Raw genomic sequence first — 22916 nt, 5'->3', positions numbered from 1 at the left:
GGAGGGGAGCGCAGAGCTCGAGCGGCTCCAGCAACCGTTAATTGCGGCCCAGTAGCTGGCAACTTGTCCCGTCTGTAAGTTGCAGCAGCTGGGAACGGCTGGTTTGTTCCGTGCATCATAAGCCAACCGTAACATTTGCAAGAGGGGAAAAATGACGTACCGAGTCTCAGACTGTTCATTTCATGGCTTTTTCGGCCAAGTGAGCGCCTCATAGAATCCCTGCAGTACAGAAGGCCATTCGGCCCATCGAATCTGTACCGACCCCCCCCCCCCCCCCACTCCCACGCAATCGCACCCTGCTAGTCCCCCCTAACATTAAGGATCAACTTATCATGGCCAATCAACCTAACCTGCATATCTTTCAGACAGTAGGAGGAAACTGGAACGCCTAGAGGAAACCCATACTGACACAGGGAGAATATGCAGACTCCACACAGACAATGACCCAAGGCTGGAATTGAACCCGGGCCCTTGGCAATGTGAGGTAGAAGTGTTTACCACTGTGCCACTCCTTCCATTACTGGCATTAAATTGGTAAAATGCACTCTTCTATTCCTCATCTTGTGTCTGGACACGGCTCTGCGGTTGGAGAGCGCAGTGCTCTGCTTTCAATGTGAATGGGAGTCCTTTCTTGTGCCATTGGGATCTAGGGTGAATTGTGTGCAGTAGGGGACAATTTCTTTTGTAGTATTTGATGGATTCCTAGACTGCTTGCAGCTTTCTCACTCAGTTGAGCCTGTTCCACATTTTTCTTATTAGAATGGGAGATATTGTTGCCCCTATTTAACCATTTGAGAGGTGGCCTTTAAGAAGATCCCGGTGAGCCACTTGAATTGCTGTTGTGTGGTGAGGAGTTTTAGGGGAGGGAATTCCAGGATTTGCACCCAGTGGCAGTAAAAGAATGGTGATATAATTCCAAATCATGATAATGAGTGACTTGGATAGAGAATCTGCAGGTGGTGTTGTTCCTAAAATGTGCTGCCCTTGTCCTTCTACCTGGTCGAGGTCACTGGTTTGGAAGGTGCTGTCACAGGAACCATTGTGAGTAGTAGCACTGCATCTTGGAAATGGTGCATAGCAGCAGTAATGTATACCAAGGTAGAGGGAGTGAAAGTTTGAGGTGCTGGATGTGCTATTGATCAGGCAAGCTGGATGGTGTTTATCTTCTGTTCTTGAAGCTTCACTCATCCAGGAATGTGAACATTATTCCATTACATTGCTGACTTGTACCTTGTAGATATTGGACATGGTATGGAGAATCAGATGGTGAGTTACTTGCTTTAGAATCCCCAGCCTCTCACTGCTCTTAAAGGCATGGTATTTATGTGCTGGTTTCTGGTCATTGAGGGTGGGGCAGGAACGTAGGGGATTCAGTGATGGTAATATCATTGTGTGGTGTTAATGTTACTTGGCACTTATCGACTGAAGTCTGACTGTTACCCACATTGTGTTGCATATGTGCACCAACTGCTTCAGTTTCTGAGGGATTGTAAATAAAATGGAATGTTGTGCAGTCATTAGTGAGCAGCCCAATTTCTGACGTTATGGAGGGCAAGTCATTGATGACATAGCTGATGATGATTGGGCCTTGAGCTTTGGCCACTTTGTGTGAAGTGGGGTTAAAAGAGAGGGGCTAGGGTTAATTGGATGCCCAAGTCGGCCAGATGTTTGACTGGGTGAAGATACGATTCACAGGTTGAGATGAACTTGACCAAAGGGGGAGGGGTCTTCTGGTTGGCTACCTCACTTCTGTAAACTTGTCATGAACAAAGGTAGCACTGAAGAATGAGCATGTGATGTCCACTGGTGCTACAAAGAATCGGGTATCTATAAGACATGTAATAACATAATGATTTTTTAAAAGTTTTTTTGGTTCTGTTAAGTCAGATCTTTTTCTTTCCGTTTTTCTATTAGTTGTGCCTCCTTAGAACTAAGTTGCACATGACCACTTGTTTCTCTGTCGACATCTTTATGTATCGATATTAAAAAAAACTAATTGCTCAAGCTCACTTAATCGCTTATGTACTTCCCCATCACCAACCAGCATCTGTTAAGGTAATCTCTTAAGGTTATGATTAAACGTAACTAGGATGAATGCCACTTTCTTGTATCTGTATAAGTCAACCAACCAGGATGTCATTCTTGTCCACTAAATATGCACATCCCCAAACCTAAATTTGAGTCACTGTGGTGTCAATTTATTGTTGGATTTGAGTTTGTGAGCTAGAAAGGTATCATTTTGATAAAGGATTTTAATGATGGCTGTTTTGAGGTACTGAACCATACAAATCAGTAGAGTACCATATTTAATTGGGTCTGTGCTGAGTTAACTGACCTCAGCTGTAGCGATGGTGGAGATGTTGCGGTTGGTTTCAGATTTTTGGAATATTGAAAAATCAAGTAGGCTATATGCTTCTTGATCACGGTTGAAGTGATCTGTTGCAGAAAATAATGTGTAGCAATTGTATTAACATAAATTGGGTTCTGCTGGTACATCTATGGTTGAAAAGCCAGTCAACTGTTGCTTCCAAGGAGAGGCGTCAAGTGATAACTTTTAACTTGGTTGAAGTACTTTGGAATTATAATCCATTAGGATACCATCTTCTGAATAAAAAAGGAGTAAGAAATCTTAAAATACACTTCTATAAAGATCATTACTGTTTGATGATAGGCGATGCCCCCACAACCCCCATCAACCACCACCACACAGACACATTTTGTTTAATAAGGTTCTTCAGAAGTTCCTCGGGATGTTTACTATGTTAAGATTGTCGGCAAGGTAACAAGTTGCATAATTTAAAAAATAATGCTTGATAGATTTTGATTAATATTTCAGTAAGTGTTTCAAACATCCTTTTCCTATTATCTGAAGAAACAAAAGAACAATTGCCTTCAGTATGCGTACATCCTAGCAATAACAATATGCAACGTTTAAATATTTCTTAAAATTATTATTGAATTAAAGTAGTCTCCAGTAGCATTCCTTAAATTAAGAGGATTTAGAGATGTATTTAATGAAAAGTATTGATAAGTTCATGATCTGAATGAAATGTTGCTCAGATGAGCAGTTGGCAAAATTGAACTTTATTCTGACTGGAAACAGGACAAGGAGGTGTATAAAATCTGTGAATGCATGGATTTTGTTTGATCATTGCTGTCCAGATTGCATACTAAGATCATGCAAATCCGTCCTATTACTTTTCTATTTCTTATTTGTTATTTTGTCTATTTTGAAATTTGTAGGCTGAAAGTCTGAAGGACTTTATTTATCCAAAGACCATGTTTCCCAGCCTGCAGGAATGTAATGTGTAATAAACCCGTAATAAAAGATGAAAATCAAAAATATTTGAATAAACATGATTAAATATTGAGCAAAACATCTTTATCTTACGGAACATTTTTATGTGATGGGGCATTGTTTTAAAGCTATTGCAAATATTCAATTTTGGACTTTCACAGATAATATGTTATTTATATTAGATACTCATGAATGTTATTTTCTCTACAGCTTCACTTTTGTGACTGTCAACATCAACATGGATCATTCAGGACAAACAAAGGAAAAATTTCCCTCTTTTGAGGCAAGAAAGATTATTTATCCACCAAAAAATGCTTATTCCAGGCTGGTAAATCAGCACCGTAGTGGAAGATTTAGAGCATATCTAAACCAATTTGCTCAGCAGATCAATTATATAGACCAAAATGATGAAAGTGGAATTACCTCTGGAACTGCTTTGAATCTTTCAGAAGTGGAAGCGATACAACCAAAGAATGTTAATAATGGACAAAATCTAGGAGGAATTGCAAAATACAGTCACTCTGTGGACATTAATAGCCCTGCCCTAGTTACAAACATGTCTGCTAATTTTTTGGAAGAAGTTGGAGATGCTGATGTGACAGACATGCTTGACTCTTCGAAGAGGAAGCAAGGGTTGATGACCAGAAAGCAAAACAAACAAAGAGATATCAACACCAGCCAGGATGGAGACACTGAATCGGGAAATGAAGTTACGTTCAAAGAAACTAGGCCTAAACAAGTCCACCCACAAACACATTCGGATCGCCATAAAGAGTTTGCAGGACTTGTGAAAGCAGCAACTGCTGGGGATAGTGATCATTACTCTGATTCTGCATTGCCAAAACAAAAGCAAACCTTTGGCAACTGCATTCGGGATATTGATCAAGGAAGAACAGATATGCAAATAACTAATGAGATGGAATCCCAGATTAATAAGAAAAAGAGAAATAGAAGGAGGGGCAAAGGGAAAAATGACCAAAACTTGAGTGTAACTCAATATTCTGATGGAGTCTGCATTGGAGACCAAGTTGCTGTGCTTCATGATTTAGAATCTACTCTGCCAGAGAAAACCAATGTCAGCCATGTGCAAAGTAAGGCAATAGAATATATATTTCACTGTTTAACCTTGTTGAATTTCTCTGCTGTAAGTATTAATGGATTAATTTTTATAAGATTACAAAATGTTCCGGGAGTTAATTCCATTTGAAAATTCCCCAAAATACAGATGCTTCAATTGATTGTCCTCTTTTCAGAATGCTGCCTAATATCAGAGGTGTAGAAATACACCTTTTGTTTTCTGAACTGAACATTATGCATTTTGTAGATGTAATCATATGTGTTACTTTCCAAATGCATTTTTTTAATATGCTGTGATCAGATATGAATTGTTAAGCTTATTTGCAGAAAAAAGAAAGATTTTCATTTGTACAAGGCCTTCTTCCATGACCACCAGCTATCCCAAAGTGCTTTACAGCAAATGAAGTACTATTTGAATTGTGGTAATGCAGGAAACATGGCAGCTAGTTTGCGCACAACAAGCTCCTGCTAAAAGCAATATGGTACTGAGGCTTTTTTTGTTTGCAGTGAATGGTGGACAAAATGTAGAGGATACCTTCTTTCCTATCTAATTGTGTTATAACTTCTGTGACTACATAAGGGGACATACAGGCCTCTGTTTAACATCTTCTCTGAAAGCTGGTACCTGAAACAGTCCACTGCTTTCTCAGTACTGCACTAGATTGTCAGTCTTGAATTTTGTACTGTACTAGGACTTAAACCCACAACCTTCTGACATGGGTGAGAGTGCTACCAACTGGGGCAAAGCTGACATTGAGATTAGCATGGAAGATAATGAATCAAATTAATCAAATTGTAACTTGAGTCAACTAATTACACAGCCCTTCTTGGGGTGTAAAGTAATAAAAATATACCATACTATTCTGCTGAACTTTCCTGGGTCAAGCTCCTTATCCTGACTACTTCTGGGCTTTTTACAACTGCGTTTCTTCTCATTTGTATGCTTCCTTCTCCAACCCAGCTGACCAGGTGACCAGGTGTGTCCCTGTTCTATTCTTTCATTGTTCCGAGTAAGATTGATGGCTGCCTCAATACTAAATCAGTGATGTCAGTTGATCTGTCAACCGTACGCATTGCTTTTCCTCCTTTGAGGTATGGCCCTCCACTAATCCAATCAAAATGAATAGAGACGGTGATTATTTCTACCACAGGTGGGTGGAGGTAGTATTTTCACCCCTATTTGTTAATCTCTTTTGTTTGTAAATATATATCAGAAACTGATGGATTTCAATGAAACTCGGTCCATAGATGGTGTATCAAAAAAGAACTGATCAGTTTTTGGTGAAGAAGCAGATCCAACTCTGACCCTGGAAACCTTTTTAAAGGATCCACTAACATTCTGAGATTGGACAAGTAGCCTTTTTTAGAATGTTGTGTGTTGTTTTATTTAGAATGTTGTGGATTGTCTCACGTGTGGTGAAATTTGTCACAGCTGTCAAAATGCAGAGTTTTCAAAGCAGATTGTTGGTTGTGAATTGACCTGAAGCATTTTCAGTGCGATCGAAGTTCCTAATAAAAAGATTTTTAAAGTCTTTGATCATCAACCAGGCAGGGAAAAGTCTCGAACAGCAAGTTAACACTATGGCAGAGATGTACACTTCACTGAGTGTCCTCCTCATTTGTTGGTATAACGAATCGGGGATGAATGCATTGATTTTCTTTGAAGTGGGTAACTAACTGACATTCTGCATGTTGGTTTGCATACTGTGTCAAACATCCTTAATTACTGCAGTGAGTGACTTTTCAACGTATATAAATTAATTTTGTTTTTGAATGCAACATTTAAATATCTCTCAAGTCCTATTTATCTGTGTGGCACTAACTAAGACCAGCGTCAGAATTCTTTTAGAATTAAGCATCAGGAAGAGCAAAACAATTGGGGTGGAATTTTCTGCAATGTTGAGATTACTACCGTACATTGTAGCTTTTCACATTTTGCACAATGATTTCCCCATTGCTAACTTAGTTCAAAATTCAACTGCAAATGTGTGACTTACAATTGGCATTTATCAATTTCACAATGTTTAAAACTGGAAAAATGTCATGATTCTGTACAGATTTATATGAAATAATGAAGTGATACGTAATAGCTACTATCATGTGGACATCTAAGAAATCAACCCTGAACCTAGGTAACAGTTTGCAGACCTAGTGAATTGTTCCCTATTGTTTCCCCAGCTACACAAAAACAAACACAAAATACCTTGCTACTTGGCATGTAATGATTAAAATATTCTAGGCCATCAACATTGTCTCTTCTTATAGCTTCATAATTTCAATCAAACCAGTTCACACATATGTAAGACATGACTAATTTGGTAATGTTCTCTTAACACTAGTTGATTCAGAAATTAATTTGTTTTACTTGCTAGATAAGAATAATTGCTGGCCCTGGGCACAAGGTAGCACCTCCTGCTTTGATATCATCCTAACTATCTAACGTCTGTGTTAATTTTACCTGTGTTAAACCTTTTTCAGCATTGTTAAAGTGTTTGAAGATAGCAGTACTGACTTAAAAACCATATCCCTAATATGTTCACTGCAAGTTAAAGATCATTTAGGAAGGCTAGCGATCTGTAAACTGAATTGTTGATGGGCCCTTTAAATTTACAAATCTCACTGCTGCCTGTTCCCCACCACCATTATTTATCAATCCAAGTAAGAAAACATTACTTAATTCAGGAAATATGTGATCACCATTAGTTTTAATGGGTGGAGCTATGTTAATTTTCCAATGAGTGTTGCAACAGAATAGTTCCAGGAAATTGTGCCAGGGCAATTATTTGCTCTTTTGCGACCACAGAACCCAATTATATCTTAATACAATTGCTACACATCATTATTTTCTGCAACTGATCACTTCAACAATGAGCAGGAAGCAGACAGCCGAGTTTATTTCTGGACACTGTCAAGGTATGTACCCTTAAAAGGGAAAGATAGGGCAAACTTTCCTAAGGTCCCTAGATGAAAACGGAGATCATAATTAAGATAAGGAAGAGAAGTGTGCTTAGAATAGGGGTCAGGTATACAGTTGAGAACCAAGAGGAACACAGAAGGTTTGAAGGGGAGGCAAAAAAGCACAATAGAGAAGTGAAGCGGTATTGTGAGAAAAGGCTGGCAGTGTATCCTAAAGGGGAATCCCAAAGTCTTCTAAAGGCATATAGATAGTAAAAGGAGGAATAGGACCGACTAGGGACTTAAAAGGGAATTTAGACATGGAGTATGGGGGCATGGCTGAGGTACTAAATGAATACTTTGCACCTGTCTTTACCATTAAGCCACTGGAGCTGGATAAAATGCAACCAAGAATATCAAAGGAAGTGAGAAAGAAACTGCAGAAGTGCTGGCCATAATCTTCCAGTCTTCCCTAGACTCAGGGGAGGTTCCAGTGGACTGGAGGATTGCAATTATCTCATCCTTGTTCAAAAAAGGTTGTAAGGAAAGCTTCAGCAATTACAGATGAGTCAGTTTAACATCAGTGGTGTGCAAGCTTCTAAGAAAAAATTATTTGGGATAGAATTAGTAGTCACATGGAAAAACGTGGGTTGATTCGAAAGTGCTAGGCATGGATTTTGAAAGGAGAAATCATGTTTAACTAACTTGGAGTTTTTGATGAGGTATTGGAAGAGTCAATGAAGGTAATGCTATTGACGTGGTGTATGTAGACTTTCAGAAGGCATTTGATACAGTGCCACACGATAGATTTGTGAGAAAGTCATTCCATGTATAACTTATATAATACAATACTATTTAAAACAATGACTAAGAACACTGTTAACTAAACATTTTTTGTAGGCATCTTATTCTTCTCATTGTAGAAAGAAATGCTCCTCTTTTAGCACACATTTTACTGTTCACAGAATTACAATCATTGTAGCAAACAGCCCACAGTTGCTTTCAGCTTCCAAATGGTTCATATTTACCCATTTCAATGAGTAGTAACCTTGACCGACAGTCTTGAGATGCTTTCTAAATTTTCAGAGACCTCCAAATCCACTTCCAGCAGGACAGCTTACTTTGTCTTACTCCGTGGCCATGCCAGGACAAATCTCCTGGATTCACTAGATAACTGTGGAATGCATCTCTTTGAGTCGAGACCATCTCATTCTGCATCCAACTTAACTTGCTTTCAAAGAACCTGCAACTACTTTTCTTTCCTTACCACACCAACTATTATTCTTTTCTTATCTCTCTTTTTCATTTTTGCCCCCAAAAATTTGAAGCTAGCAAGTCTATTTGCTATCGGTATAGCTTTGCACCTTGTTCAATCAATCCCTAGACTTGCTCTTGGACAGATTTTGGAATTGTCACATGATCCCCTTTGGCTTTTAACGTGTTAAAAATTCAGTCCAAAATAAACTTCATAATTGCAACAATCATAGAATCCCCACAGCGCAGAAGGATGCCATTCGGCCCACTGACCACAATCCCACCCAGGCCGCATTCCTGTAACCACATGTATTTACCCTGTTAATCCCCTGAGACAAGGGTTAGTTTAGCATAGCCATTCAACCTAAGCCAAACATCTTTGGACTGTTAGGGGAGCCTATGCAGACATGGGGAGAATGTGCAAACTCCACACAGACAGTGACCCGAGGCCGGAATTGAACCCAGGTCCCTGGCACTGTGAGGCAGCAGTCTAACCACTGTGCCACCATGCCGCCCGTGTTCTTCTAGTTACATTTATATTGGCAATGGCGCATGGACATGTTAAACTGTAAGTACCTCCTGCAGCTATACGCCGTGGTGCAATACAACCATTGCAAGAGGAATTAATTAGAGTGTGAGATGGTTACACAGTTTAGTTTATAAATGTGAATACATACATATATATGTAAATATAAAAACCAATAGATGACTTATAAATTACAGTTTTTGTATTTTTGAATTATTTCCATTCCTGTGATCAGATATCACTGAAAACATCCCTCAATTTTGGTTCTGTATGCATGGTATGATGGGAGATGGATTGAGAATGTAACTTATAGTGCAGGAGTAAGCCTTATAAGAACATAAAGAACATAAGAAATAGGAGCAGGAGTAGGCCATCTAGCCCTTCGAGCCTGCCCCGCCATTCAATAAGATCGTGGCTGATCTGTCGTGGCTCAGTTCCACATTCCCACCCTCTCCCCATAACCCTTAATCCCCTTGCCTATCAAAAACCTATCAACCCGCGTCTTAAAAATATTGAGCGAGGCAGCCTCCACCACTTCAACGGGCAGAGAATTCCAGAGATTCACCACCCTTTGAGTGAAGAAGTTCCTCCTCAGCTCCGTTCTAAACCGCCCCCCCCTTTATCCTGAGGCTATGCCCTCTAGTCCTACTGTCCTTTCTGAGCGGGAAGAGCCTCTCCACCTCTATCCTATCCATCCCATTCAACATCTTATACGTCTCAATGAGATCTCCCCTCATTCTTCTAAACTCTAACGAGTACAAGCCTAGTTTATTCAGCCTCTCCTCATAGTTCAACCCCCTCAACTCCGGAATCAGCTTAGTAAACCTCCTCTGCACTCCCTCCAAGGCCAAAATATCCTTGCGTAAGTGCGGCGACCAAAGCTGCACACAGTACTCCAGCTGCGGCCTCACCAGTGCCCTATACAGCTGTAGCAAGACCTCCCTACTTTTATATTCAATCCCCCTCGCTATGAAGGCCAGCATCCCATTCGCCTTCCTGACCCTCTGCTGCACCTGCAAGCTGGGTTTTTGCGACTCATGCACAAGGACCCCGAGGTCCCTCTGCACCGCCGCCTGCTGCAGTTTTTTGCCACATAAGTAATAGTCCTTCCTACCATTATTCTTACCAAAGTGGACAACCTCACATTTGCCAACATTAAATTCCATTTGCCAGTTCCTGGCCCATTCGCCCAGCCTATCTAGATCCTTCTGCAGACTCTCCACACCCTCCGCACAATTTGCCATTCCACCAATCTTGGTGTCATCAGCAAATTTCGACACCATACACTCGGTTCCCTCCTCCGGATCATCTATATAGATGGTGAATAGCTGAGGCCCCAGCACCGACCCCTGGGGCACTCCACTAGTCACCAACCGCCAATCCGAACAGCACCCATTGACCCCCCCCCCCGCCTCCTATTTGACAGCCAATCCCCTATCCACGCTAACACCCTACCCCCAACTCCATGCCCCCTGACCTTCTGCAATAACCTCTTGTGAGGCACCTTGTCAAACGCCTTCTGAAAATCAAGAAAGAACACATCCACCAGCTCTCCTCTATCCACCGCCCTAGACACATCCTCACAGAACTCCAATAAATTCGTCAGACACGACTTCCCCTTAACGAAACCGTGCTGCGTCTGCTCTATCAAACAATTCTCCTCAAGATGCCTCGCTATTTTCTCCTTGATCACGGATTCTAACATTTTTCCTACAATAGACGTTAAACTAACCGGCCCATAATTCCCCGCCTTTTGCCTGCCACCCGTCTTAAACAACGGCGTAACATTAGCCGTTTTCCAATCTTCCGGCACTTCCCCGGAATCCAGCGACATTTGGAAAATAATCACCAAGGCATCCACTATCACCTCCGCCATTTCCTTCAGAACCCTTGGATGCATTCCATCCGGTCCTGGGGACTTGTCCACAATCAGCCCCTCCAGTCTGTCGAGCACCGCCTCTCTAGTAACAATAATGTCATTCAGGCCCTCCACTCCTACCATCTTTCCATCGCTAACACCTGGCAAATTACTCACGTCCTCCTCCGTGAAGACTGAAACAAAAAAGTTATTCAGGGCCTCAGCCATTTCCCCATCCCCTACCACTAAGTCCCCCCTCTCATCCTCTAAGGGTCCAACGTTCACCCTACCCAGCCTCTTCCTTTTTATGTATTTATAAAAACTCTTGCTATCCTTTTTTATATTAAGCGCTAGTCCAGCTTCATATTTTATCCTACCCTTCTTTATCAATTTCTTTGTCATTCTTTGTTGACATTTATAGCCCCTCAAATCTATTGCACCATTCTATAAGATCATAGCTGATTTCATTTTGCCCTCTACTCTAAGTTCCTCCCTGTTCCCCATAATTCTTTACACCCTCTAGTTCAAAAATATGTCTCTTTTAGCTTTGAATGTATTTGATGATTTGCATCCCATAATTTAGTAATATAAAAAAAATTCTTGTAAGTAAATCATGTGATAGTATTTATAACAAAAACCACTATGTAAGCAACTGTTTCTCAATGAGGAGTTAGCAGTGAGGAGTTAGCTATGAGCGGAGATTGGGTAAACTGGGGTTGTTCTCCCTGGAAAGACAGAGAATGAGGGGAGACCTAATAGAGGTGTACAGAATTATGAAGGGTATAGATAGGGTGAACAGTGGGAAGCTTTTTCCCAGGTTGGAGATGACGATCACGAGGGGTCATGGGCTCAAGGTGAGGGGGGTGAGGTATAACTCAGATATCAGAGGGACGTTTTTTTTACACAGAGAGTGGTGGGGGCCTGGAATGCACTGCCACGTAGGGTGGTGGAGGCAGACATGCTGGCATTGTTTAAGAATTACCTGGATAGTCACATGAGCAGACTAGGATTGGAGGGATACGAACGAATGGTCTAGTTGGACCAATGAGCGGCACAGGCTTGGAGGGCCAAGGGGCCAGTTTCCTGTGCTGTACTGTTCTTTGTTCTCAAATTCCTCTTAGTTTTGCTGTTTAAATATAAGGATTGCGTGAAAATCATAATTTATTTCCTATATTAGTCATACATTACCTCTGCATGCTGGCCTACTTTCATCCTGTACATTCCCCCTTTCACCTGTGCTTATCTTTGATTCTGGGTATATAATAGGATGAGAAATTAAATACTCTTCTATCTTTTAAAAAAATCTGCATACAATTCCAGACAACAGATTTTACTTCACGCTATCATGTATTTTGGTGCCACTTTTGTGGCAACTATTTTAAATTCTGAAGTGCTCACTTCCCATTTGTTTATGTTAACTGTCACACTGTATCTGCATTCAGTTTATGTCCCTGCTTGCCGCCCTCCATTACGACAATAGGAAAAAATAAAAGAACTGATAAGAGGTTTATAAGATGTTGAGAGGAATAGATAGGGTGGATTCTCGGAGGCTGTTTCCCAGGGCTGAAATGGTCGCTACGAGAGGACACAGGTTTAAGGTGCTGGGGAGTAGGTAGAGAGGAGATGCCAGTTTTTCACTCAGAGGGTGGTGAGTGAGTGGAATTGGCTGCCATCGGTGGTGGTAGAGGCGAACTTGCTGGGGTCTTTTAAGAGATTTCTGGATGAGTACATGGGATTTAATGGGATTGGGAGTTACAGATAGTTCTATGGCCTGGTAGATATGGATATGATCGGCGCAACTTGTGGGCCGAAGGGCCTGTTTGTGCTGTAGTGTTCTATGTTCTATGTTAACTGGCCGCTTAGCCTGAAAAATACTTCCAGTTGCAGACCTCCTGCTCCTCAACACTATAACTGTTGCATGGTTTAAAGGCTGTCATTGGAGATTCTTATGATGATTATCTTAACAACTATTGCAGATAGATGACATACAGCAAAAGGGAAAATATTGAGGAAGGAGAAAAAGAGAAGATGAAGGAGAAATGTGGGGGAGGGCTGTTTGGACTGACAGACATTCGGGAAAAAGGGATTGGAAACAAAATCAGGACAAAAATATCAAGCACAAAGTTAAACAGCAGTGCCAACAAACATCAGTGGAACTGAAGAGCAAAGCAGACACAGAAACATGGAGTAGTAACTGCATCACAACAATATTAACACAAAGATAGAAGTAAGAAAGAAGAAATGTTCAAGGTGAAAATTGGGGAAGTATCAGGTATACAATGCGATGGCTCACACAAAGGAAAATGCATTGATTTACTCAAATACACCATCGCACTGCTGATCCTTTGCCAATTTCAGAACTGCTTCCAATGCTAAACTACTTGTGACAATACTCTTTCTTTTAAATAAAACCTCCAAGTCATTGAGATCCATATTTTTTGTGTCTGTACCTATCTACATATCTAAAGCAAATTCACAGAATTCGGCCAGCAGTAAAATAACATTTTGCTAGTGGCAACTTGCACTTAAGTTTCCTGAGACCCTATCAGACACAATAGAATACATGTAAAACCAGCAAAAATTAGTGTAAACATTCAGAACCTGAAGAAAGCAAGGAACATGCATCATCTATCTTCTTTATGCTCCTCTATTGTACTGATGTTATGCCAATTCAAGTTTGAAGTCATCAGACTGCCATTTATGCACATTAAGCACAGCATGTTTAATAAAATGCAGCTTTTATCTTTTTGCTGCCACTGATTCTAATGCAATAAAAAAACATTCAGATATAGAAAATACACAGCAATTATTTGGTAAGAAATTAACAAAAGTGAGTTCTTGTAAGTCGCTGGAAACCTGCTGTGCTTAAAAGGTCAATCATAAATTTAAGTTTATTCAGCACTTTAAAAAAAATCTGCTCTTTTATATTTGGGTGCAGCAATGCTAATGAGCTAAGTGTGGTTTTGGTAGGCTTATCTCCATAGTGGTGCAAATGATTGACAAAATTTGCACGTAACAAAATATTAGTGTAATCTGCCAATCAGTATACTTCAGTTCTTCTGACAATAACTAGCACAACTCCGAACTTGAGCTATAGCCACATCAGTAGTCCAGAAATATTGTTTGTGGTTAAGAAGACTTCTCGTAACAACTCCTTTGATGTTTGAAGGAGGCACTTTCCTAGTTTGGATCAGAAGACTTAATTGAAATTAAGATTTGTGACTTCATGTAAAATTTACTAAGTTTAAATGCAGCATGACTGCTTGGTGGGATTATGGAGAATGGCTGGTATTTGTGAAATATATTCCAAGACATCAATGCTTTCAGAAAAGGAGAAGATGAATTAGTTTAAACCAAAATAATATTTTTGGGTTGCTTCCAATTTTTGACTCTCTTACATGTTTCTAACTGTGGAATGGTGTAACTTCTATAAATTGAACATATCCAGTATGAAAACACTTTTATTGCTTCTTGGTTTACATTTGGTCAGGGGAACCTTTGAACTGATTGATAATGAGCCGACTCATCAATTGTTGTCAAAAGTGATAACAGCATTTGCCGCCTTCTAATTAATCTTGCACATTTTACTGGTGTAATGGACAATTTGATTTGATTTATTTTTGTTACATCTGTTGGGATACAGTGAAAAGTATTGTTTCTTGCTGCCAAACAGACAAAACATACTGTTCGTAGAATAGATAGGGGAGAAGAAAGGGATAGGGTGTTACAGTCATAGCTAGAGTGTAAAGAATGGAGAGCTTAATATATGAAAGGTCCATTCAAAAGTCTGATGGCAGCAAGGAAGAACCTCTGCACCAATTTGAGGTCCCTATTTGTTTCAAGAAGATGACCGTTATCCTGGTACCAAATAAAAGCCAAGCAGCATACTTGAATGACTATCATCCGGTGGCTCTAACATCCATCATTGTAAAGTGCTTTGAAAGGTTAGTCATGGCACAAATCAATTCCAACCTCCCAGATTGCCTCGATTCACTATAGTTTGCCTATCGCTGCAATAGGTCCACAGCAGATGCAACCTCTCTCGTCCTGCAGCACCAGGATAAAGAAAGACACCTATGTCAGACTCCTTTTTATTGAGTACAACTCAGCTTTCAACACCATTATTCTGACAAAACCCATCACCAAACTCCATGGCTGGGGCTTGGCTCCTTGCTCTGTGACTGGATCCTAGACTTCCTAACCCAAAGACCACAAATCAGTAAGGAGAAGCAACAACATCTCCATGATCATTCTCAACACCAGTGCCCCACAAGGCTGTGTCTTCGGCTCCTTAATATAACTCTTAAACACCTATGATTCTATGTGGCCAAATTCCTCTCCAACTCGATTTTCAAGTTTGCTGATGACACCACTGTGGTGGGTTGGATCGCAAACAATTATGAGACAGAGTACAGGAAAGAGAGAATCTGGTTGAGCTGGTTTGACGACAATAATCTCCCCCTCAGTATCAACAAAATGAAGGAGATAGTCATCGACTTCAAGAAGCATAGTGGAAGACATGCCTCTGTTGATATCAACAGGGATGAAATGGAAATGGTTGTGAACTTCAGGTTTCAAGGCATCTAGATTACTAACAATCTGTCCTGGTCCCTCCATGCCAACACTAGAGGTAAGAAAGCCCACCAACGCCTCTACTTTCTCAGGAGACTAAGGAAATTGGCATGTCCAGTACGACTCTCACCAACTTTTGCAGATGTACCGTGGAAAGCATTCTTTCTTATTGTATCGCAGCTTGGTATGGCTCCTGTTCTGTCCAGGACCACAGAAAACTACAAAGGATCATGACCGAAGCTCAGTCCATCATGCAAACGAACCTCCCATCCATTGACTCTGTCTACACATCCCACTGCTTTGGAAAAGCAGCCAGCATAATCAAGGATTCCACACACCCTGGACATTCTTCCATTAGGAAAAAGGTACAAAAGTCTGAGGACGTGTACCAACCAATTCAAGAACAGCTTCTTCAGACTTTTGAATGGACCTACCACATGTTAATTTGATCTTTCTCTACATCCTTGCTATGACTGTAACACTACATTCTGCATTCTCTCCTTTCTTTCCTTTAAGTATGGTATGTTTTGTCTGTATAGCATGCAAAAAACAATACTATTCACTGTATTCTAACACATGACAATAAATCAAATCAAAGAAACTGTTCTTGAGTCAGTTGGTACATGATCTCAGACTTTATCTTTTTCCTGACAAAGAAGGTGGAAGAGGGAATGTCTGGGCGGCTTTGATTATGCTGTTTGCTTTTTCGAAGCAGTGGGAAGTGTAGACAGAGTAAGTGGATGGGAATCTGGTTTGTGTGATTGACTGAGTTATGTTCACAACCGTTTGTAGTTTCTTGCGGTCTTGGTTAGAGCAGGAGCCATACCAAGCTGTGATAAATCTGAAAAGGATGCTTTCTATGGTGCCTTTGTAAAAAAAAAGTGGTGAGAGTTGTAGTGAAAATGCTGAATTTCCTTGGTCTCCTGAAAAAGAAGGACCAGATGGTGTCTATCCCAGATTACCGAGGGAGATGAGATAAAATTGCTGGGCCTCTAACAGAAATCTTCTGTTTCTTCGTTGGCCAATGGTGTGGTCCCAGAGGATTGGAGAATAGCCATTGTTGTCCTGTTATTTAAGAAGGGTACCAAGGATAACCCAGATAATTATAGGCCAGTGAGCTTGACATTTGTGATAGCGAGATTGTTGGAGAAGGTTCTTAGGAATAGGATCTATGCACATTTGGAACTGAATGGTCTTGTTGGCAGCAGACAGCATGATTTTGTAGAGGGAGATCATGTCTCACTAATTTAATTGAGTTTTTTGAGGAAGTGCCAAAAATGATTGACAAGAGAAGGGCTGTGGATGTTGTGTACATGGACTTTCGTAAAGCATTTGGTCCCTCATGGCAGGCTGGTGCAAAAGGTTAAATCTCACGGGATCAGGGGTGAACTAGCTAGATGGATTCAGAACTGGCTTGGCCATAAAAGACATAGGGTAGCAGTGGAAGGGTGTTTTTCTGAATGGAGGTCTTTAACTAGTGTTTTGCAGGGATTAGTGCTGGGACCTCTGCTGTTGTAATATATATAAATGACTTGGAAGAAAACGTAGCTGGCATGATTAGCATGTTTACAGATGATACTAAGATTGGTGGAGTTGCAGATAGTGATGAAGATTGTCAGAGAATACAGCAGGATATAGCCTGGAAAATTGGATGGAGAAATGGCAGATGGAATTTAATCTGGACGAATGTGAGGTGATGCATTTTCGTAGATCCAATTCGGGTGGGAGCTACAAAATAAATGGCAGAACCATCAGGAGCAGAGAGACACAGAGATCTGGGAGTACAGGTCCACAGATCCTTAAAAGTGGCAGTACAGGTAGAAAAGGAGATGAAGAAAGCATATGGCATGCTTGCCTTTATCAGATGGGACATCAAGTATTAAAGTTGGCAAATTATGTTACAGTTGTATAAAACATTGATTAGGCCACATTTGGAATACTGTGTTCAATTCTGGTCACCTCACTACCAGAAGGAATGTGGGGGCTTTGGAGAGAGTAAAAAAAAAGGTTTATCAGGATGTTTCCTGCTCTGGAGAGTATGAGCTACGAGAAGAGATTGAATGAACTAGGATTGTTCTTCCTGAAAAGATGGAGGCTGAGGGGTGACCTGATAGAAGTTTATAAACTCACGAGAGGTATAGATAGGGTGAACATTTGGAAGCTTTCTCTCAGGACAGAAATGACAATTATAAGGGGGCACAAGTTCAAGATAAGGGGGGGGGGAGGGGGCAAGCATCAGTGGAGATGTGTGGGGGAAGTTTTTTTACACCGAGTGTGGTGGGGGCCTGGAATGCACTGCTAAGTGAGGTAATTGAGGCAACTACACTGGCCACATTTAAGACTTGTCTTGATAGACATTTGAACAAACCGGGAACAGAGATGGTTGGCCTAGATAGGTAAACATGATTGGTGCAGGCAGGGAGGGCCAGAGGGATGGTTCCAAGTGAGGCGTTTGAGGCATTAATGTGCATTAACCACATTTAAGACTTACCTTGGTAGACATATGAACAAACAGGCAATAGAGGGATGGTTGATCTAGATAGGTAAATGTGATTGGTGCAGGCTTGGAGGGCCGAAGGGCCGATTCCTGTGCTGTACTGTTATTTGCTCTAGTAGAGGCGTTAATGGGCTTTCTTAACTATAGCATCAACATGGAGGAACCTGGACAGGCGGTTGGTGATCCGAACACCTAGAAACTTGAAGCTCTCGACTTCTTCATCGTTGATGTAGACAGAGGCATGCCCTCCACCATGCTTCCTGAAGCCAATGACTATCTCCTTCATTTTACTGACATTGAGGGAGATATTATTGTCATCGCACTAGTTCACCAGATTCTCTATCCCTTTCCTGTACTCCATCTCATCATTGTTTGAAATCCGACCCACACGGTGGTGTCATCAGCAAACTTGAAAATGGAGTTGGAGCAGAATTTACCCACACTGTCGTAAGTATTCAAGGAGGATAGTAATGGGCTGAAGACCCTGTTCTATAATATGGACATCAGAAGGATTTTTGTATTACTTGTCATCAAATGTTGTTTGATAACCCCTTTATAGACCACTTTTGAATGTTTTATTACACCACTAGAGGGGTTACACAAATGTAAGTTGATTTCAGGATCAAGGCTGTTTGGATATGCATGTGTGGCACTTGTATGGAAGCAAAATAACTGACTTGCCTATACCTGTGAAGCCGGATGTTATGTTGTGAGAGGGATGATCACCAGGGCAGCTGTTACTGCTGCATGAGCTGAAAGGATATTTTCCAAACTAAGATATAACGTAATTTGTAAAATTACAATGGATATTATTCCCTTGATCTTGATGCCAAAATGTCATGCAGATTTATACGTGAAGGGGAGGAAAAGCCTGGGGTGTTAACAAATAATTTCTATTCAAAAACACCCCACCCTGTCTTCGTTCTAAAAACTATAAATGTATTCTCATTACCATTATTAAAATTGTACTGACTTTTACTGTGTGTCACAGTCCTGTCATTTTTTTTCCGCTATTCAGCTGCTCTGATGACATTACTTAAAGGGATGACTGTCAATGTCTTGCAGCAAGTACATTTATTTCATTTGGAGTTGATATTTTGTTCCAATTTGCAATTATTTAAGACAGTCTGACTCCGGAAAAGATTATTGAATATTCCTGAGCATTTAGGGACTTCAATCAACTTTGTGTGATAACACACCAAACTAACTTTAGATAAGTTACTTGATTGATGAAGGGAGTTACTAGTTTGAGGAAGTTACTCACTCTTTTTTAGAAAAGATATATCCTTGATTTATTTTCAATTCTCCATTCTAAATTGTCTTATGATTATGTTTAGATTCAGTTTTACATTTCTACTTGTTAAATTTTCTGTAAGTATCTAACACATATGGGACATCTATTCTAATAAAGTTTGTGTTCTGTTGGCAGAATAAAGTTGACAAAATTCTGCTTAGACCCAAATCCATAAGTGCAGTAAAAGCAGAAAATGCAGGAAATACTGAGCAGATTTGGCAACATTTGTGCAGAGGAAAACATTTGTCGGTTTAGATCTCAGCTCTGAAGAAAGGTCATCAGCCTGAAACTTTAACTTTGTTTCACCACAGTTGTTGCCAGACAGGACCCACTGTCAGTATTCCTCAGATTTCCAGTACCTGCCGTGTTTTGCTTTTTGATATTATCTGTATTCTGGCAAGATAATTTCTGTCAGAGCAAACAAAACTTGAATGATGTTAATTTGGTGACATCAGTAATATTTATTACTAGCTTTGAAAATATAAGCATTTAATTTAATTCATGTGACTGTTGTATGATTTCTTCAATTGAATTTCTAATGAGAAAATAAACCTCAACTAAATATTGTGAGGTAGGTGTTTGTCCTGAATCCCGTCTTAAAAACATGTGAAGAAGGAACAGGAATAGGCCAATTAGTTCCTGGAGCCTGCTCAGCTATTGATTAAGATCATGGCTAATTGATGGCAATCTCAGATCTGCACTCTGTCTATCCCTGACTACCTATCACCCCTTTGCTTACCAGTAATCCATCCACTCTGCACTCTGTCTTAAAGGATCTTTTCCACCACCTTTTCAGGAACAGAGTTCCAAAGACTTATGACCCTCACAGAAAACATTTGTTCATCTTTTTAAGTAGATGACCTCTCATTTTTAAACAGTGACCTCTGGTTCTAGATTCTCCCACAAGAGGAAACATCTTCTTTAAATCCGCCCTGTCAGTACCCCTCAGGATCTTGTATGTTTCAGCCAAGCAGCCTCTTATCCTTTTAAAATCCAGCAGACACAAACATAGCCTGTCCAACCTTTCCTCATAATACAACCCACCCATTCCAGATATTAGTCTGGTGAACCTTCTCTGAACTGTTCCATTACATTAACATCCTTTACCTGAAATGTCAGTTGAACAGTGCATTTAATACATTTTTTTGTGCGTAGACAAAAAGAGCTCTGCAAAAATACTGGATGGCTAGTGCAGATATCCAAACAAAGACACACGAAGAGATGTGTACACAACTTAAAGAATTTTATAGAAATAATGAAGCTAAAATGGATTTTATCCTGAGGTGGTCAAGGATAACACCAGTGTTGGTAATCAGAATGGAAAGTATGCATATAATACATTCATTTTCTAAGTCATTATGTTATAATGACATTGAGAAAACCTGTAGTTAACAGCTTGGTTCTATGCAAAATTAGTTGACACTATAAATTACATCAGTAAAAATATTTGTGCTGGGGAAATTAGTTGGAATGAAAGCTGGGCACCAGGGCCAGAGTACTGAAGAAGGTGGCCATATAAATAATGGATGTGTTGCTTGTCATCTTCCAATTTTTTATAGATTGTGGAACAAACCAAGTACATTGCAGAGTGGCAAATCTTAACTCCACTACTTAAAAAATGAGGGAGGCAGGAAACAGATAATTGCAGACCGAGTGGATAACACCAGCCATAAGGAAAATGCTCAAAACCAATGTAAAGGATGTGATACAGGACACTTAGAAAATACCAACGGGATTAGATAAAAACATGGATTCATGAAAGAGAGTTAATTTTGACTAACCAACTGGAGTTTTTTTGAGGCTTGCAACTAGTAGAATAGATAAGGGTGAGCCAGTAGATGTGGTGTATTTGGATTTTCAAGAAGTGTTTGATAAAGTCCCACATGAGAGATTAGTATGCAGAATTAAAGCGCATGGGATTGGAATTAATATACTGGCATGATTGAGGATTGGTTAACAGGTAGCAGACAAAGTAGGAATAAGTGGTTCTTTTTTAGAGTTGAAAGTGGTGACTAGTGGGGTACCACTGGAATCAGTACTTGGGCCCCAGCTATTCACAATATGTATCAACAATTTGGTGAACGAATCAAATGTAATATTTCTAAGTTTGCTGATAACACAAACTAGGTAGAACTGTGCATGATGGGGGGGGCAACTAAAGAGGTTTCAAGACAATTTAGTCAAGTTGAATGAGTAGGCAACAAATGGCAGAATACAACATAATGTGTGAAGTTATCTACTTTGCTAGGAAAAACAGAATGGCAAAGTATTATTTTAAAAGTGATAGGTTGGAATTGTTAATGTACAGAGACATGGGTGTCCTTGAACACTTGTCAGTGAAAGTAAGTATGCAGGTGGAGCCAATAGTTGGGAAGGCACATGATATGTAGGCCTTCATTGCAAGAGGATTTGAATACAGTGGCAAGGCTGTCTCAGTGCACCTGTACACCTGGAGTATTATGTGCAGTTTTGGTCTCCTTACACAAGCAAAGATATACTTGCCATAGAGGGAATGGGTTCATCTGACTGAATCCTGGGGTGACAGGCTTGTCATATGAGGAGGGGTTAGGTGGCTTAGGCCTGTATTCACCCTAGTTTAGAAGAATGAGAGGGGATCTCATTAAAATGTATACATTTTTGACAGGACTGGACAGACTGGATACAGGGATGATGCCTGGGGCTGTCTAGAACTAGGGGTCATAGTTTCAGGATGAGCCATAAAGGAGTATGAGGAGGAAGTGGGAATATGGTATTGAGATGAAAGATCGGTCTTGATTGCAATGAATGGGGGAGTATGCTTGATGTGCTAAATGGCCTACTTCTGTTTACTATCTTTTTATAAGGAAGAATGTCTTAGAATGCAGGTAGATTATAGACCGATTGGGGAGGACTTGGCAGATGTGTAACAAATACAGTTAAACTTAAATAACTGTGAAGTGTACTTTGGGGAAAATAACACAATGGAAATTTTAAATTGTAGGTTTTTTCTTGTGGAAGAATAAATATTTAGAGGTGCAAATGCTTACACTTTAAAAGGATTGTCCCATACATTTTTGTGTCACTGCAGAAACACATTTTCCCCTCCCCTGCACCTCACACCTGATCATCTATTTTTTATTCTTAAATTTGTTATACTTTAATTGTAACCTCTTCCAGCTACAGTACAGCATCCAAAAGATATTCCCTCTCTCAGTTCTGAATGGAGCATAACAGACTCAAAATGTTAACTCTGTTCTCTCCCCTTACAGATGCTGCCAGACTTGCTGAGCTTTTCCTCAATTCTTTGTTTGTCAAAGGATTCACCATTTGATTATAAAAACAAATCTACTATGAATTTGATTGAGGCAATATTTTTACACCTGTTTATTTACAACTTGTTTAGCTGCAATTCCTGTTTTAATTATCATTGCTAAAGTCACTTTTGCCCTTCATACTTGTAATTATGAAGAATTTATTTTACTCCTAAATCTCATTTGACTCTATGGCCGGTATTTTGCGACCTCACTCAGGCGAGGCTCATAAAATCCTGCCTGAGGCCAATGGAGAATTCTGTTCTGCGAGCCTCATCCGTCCCAATTCTGGGATGGGCATGCTGGTAAAATTTCAGCCTACGTCTCTCCCTCTTAGTTGTACCAAGCTTTTGGC

At 40.2% G+C, this 22916-nt stretch overlaps 1 protein-coding gene across 6 annotated transcripts in view; it reads left to right on the top strand.

The window, feature by feature from the left end:
• Positions 1-22916, top strand: part of dis3l2 (DIS3 like 3'-5' exoribonuclease 2) — a 260531-nt gene continuing 237615 nt past the window's right edge. Inside the window, exons 1-2 of one of the 6 annotated variants that reach the window (XM_080185679.1) lie at positions 1-74; positions 3509-4389. In XM_080185679.1, the coding sequence (XP_080041805.1) occupies positions 3537-4389 (853 nt within the window). In that variant the 5' untranslated portion in view covers positions 1-74; positions 3509-3536. Of the gene's footprint in view, positions 75-303; positions 480-519; positions 1267-1302; positions 1824-1930; positions 2056-3508; positions 4390-7157; positions 7289-22916 lie in introns of those variants that run through there. The other 5 variants (XM_080185682.1, XM_080185678.1, XM_080185681.1 and 2 more) reach the window with 5 other exon arrangements.

This window comes from Carcharhinus amblyrhynchos, chromosome 3 (genome assembly GCF_965287045.1).
Source record: "Carcharhinus amblyrhynchos chromosome 3, sCarAmb.v2.hapA, whole genome shotgun sequence".
NCBI classification, from domain to species: Eukaryota; Metazoa; Chordata; class Chondrichthyes; order Carcharhiniformes; family Carcharhinidae; genus Carcharhinus; species Carcharhinus amblyrhynchos.
Note: the sequence above shows the minus strand (reverse complement) of the source record. Positions and strands in the feature narration are given on the sequence as shown.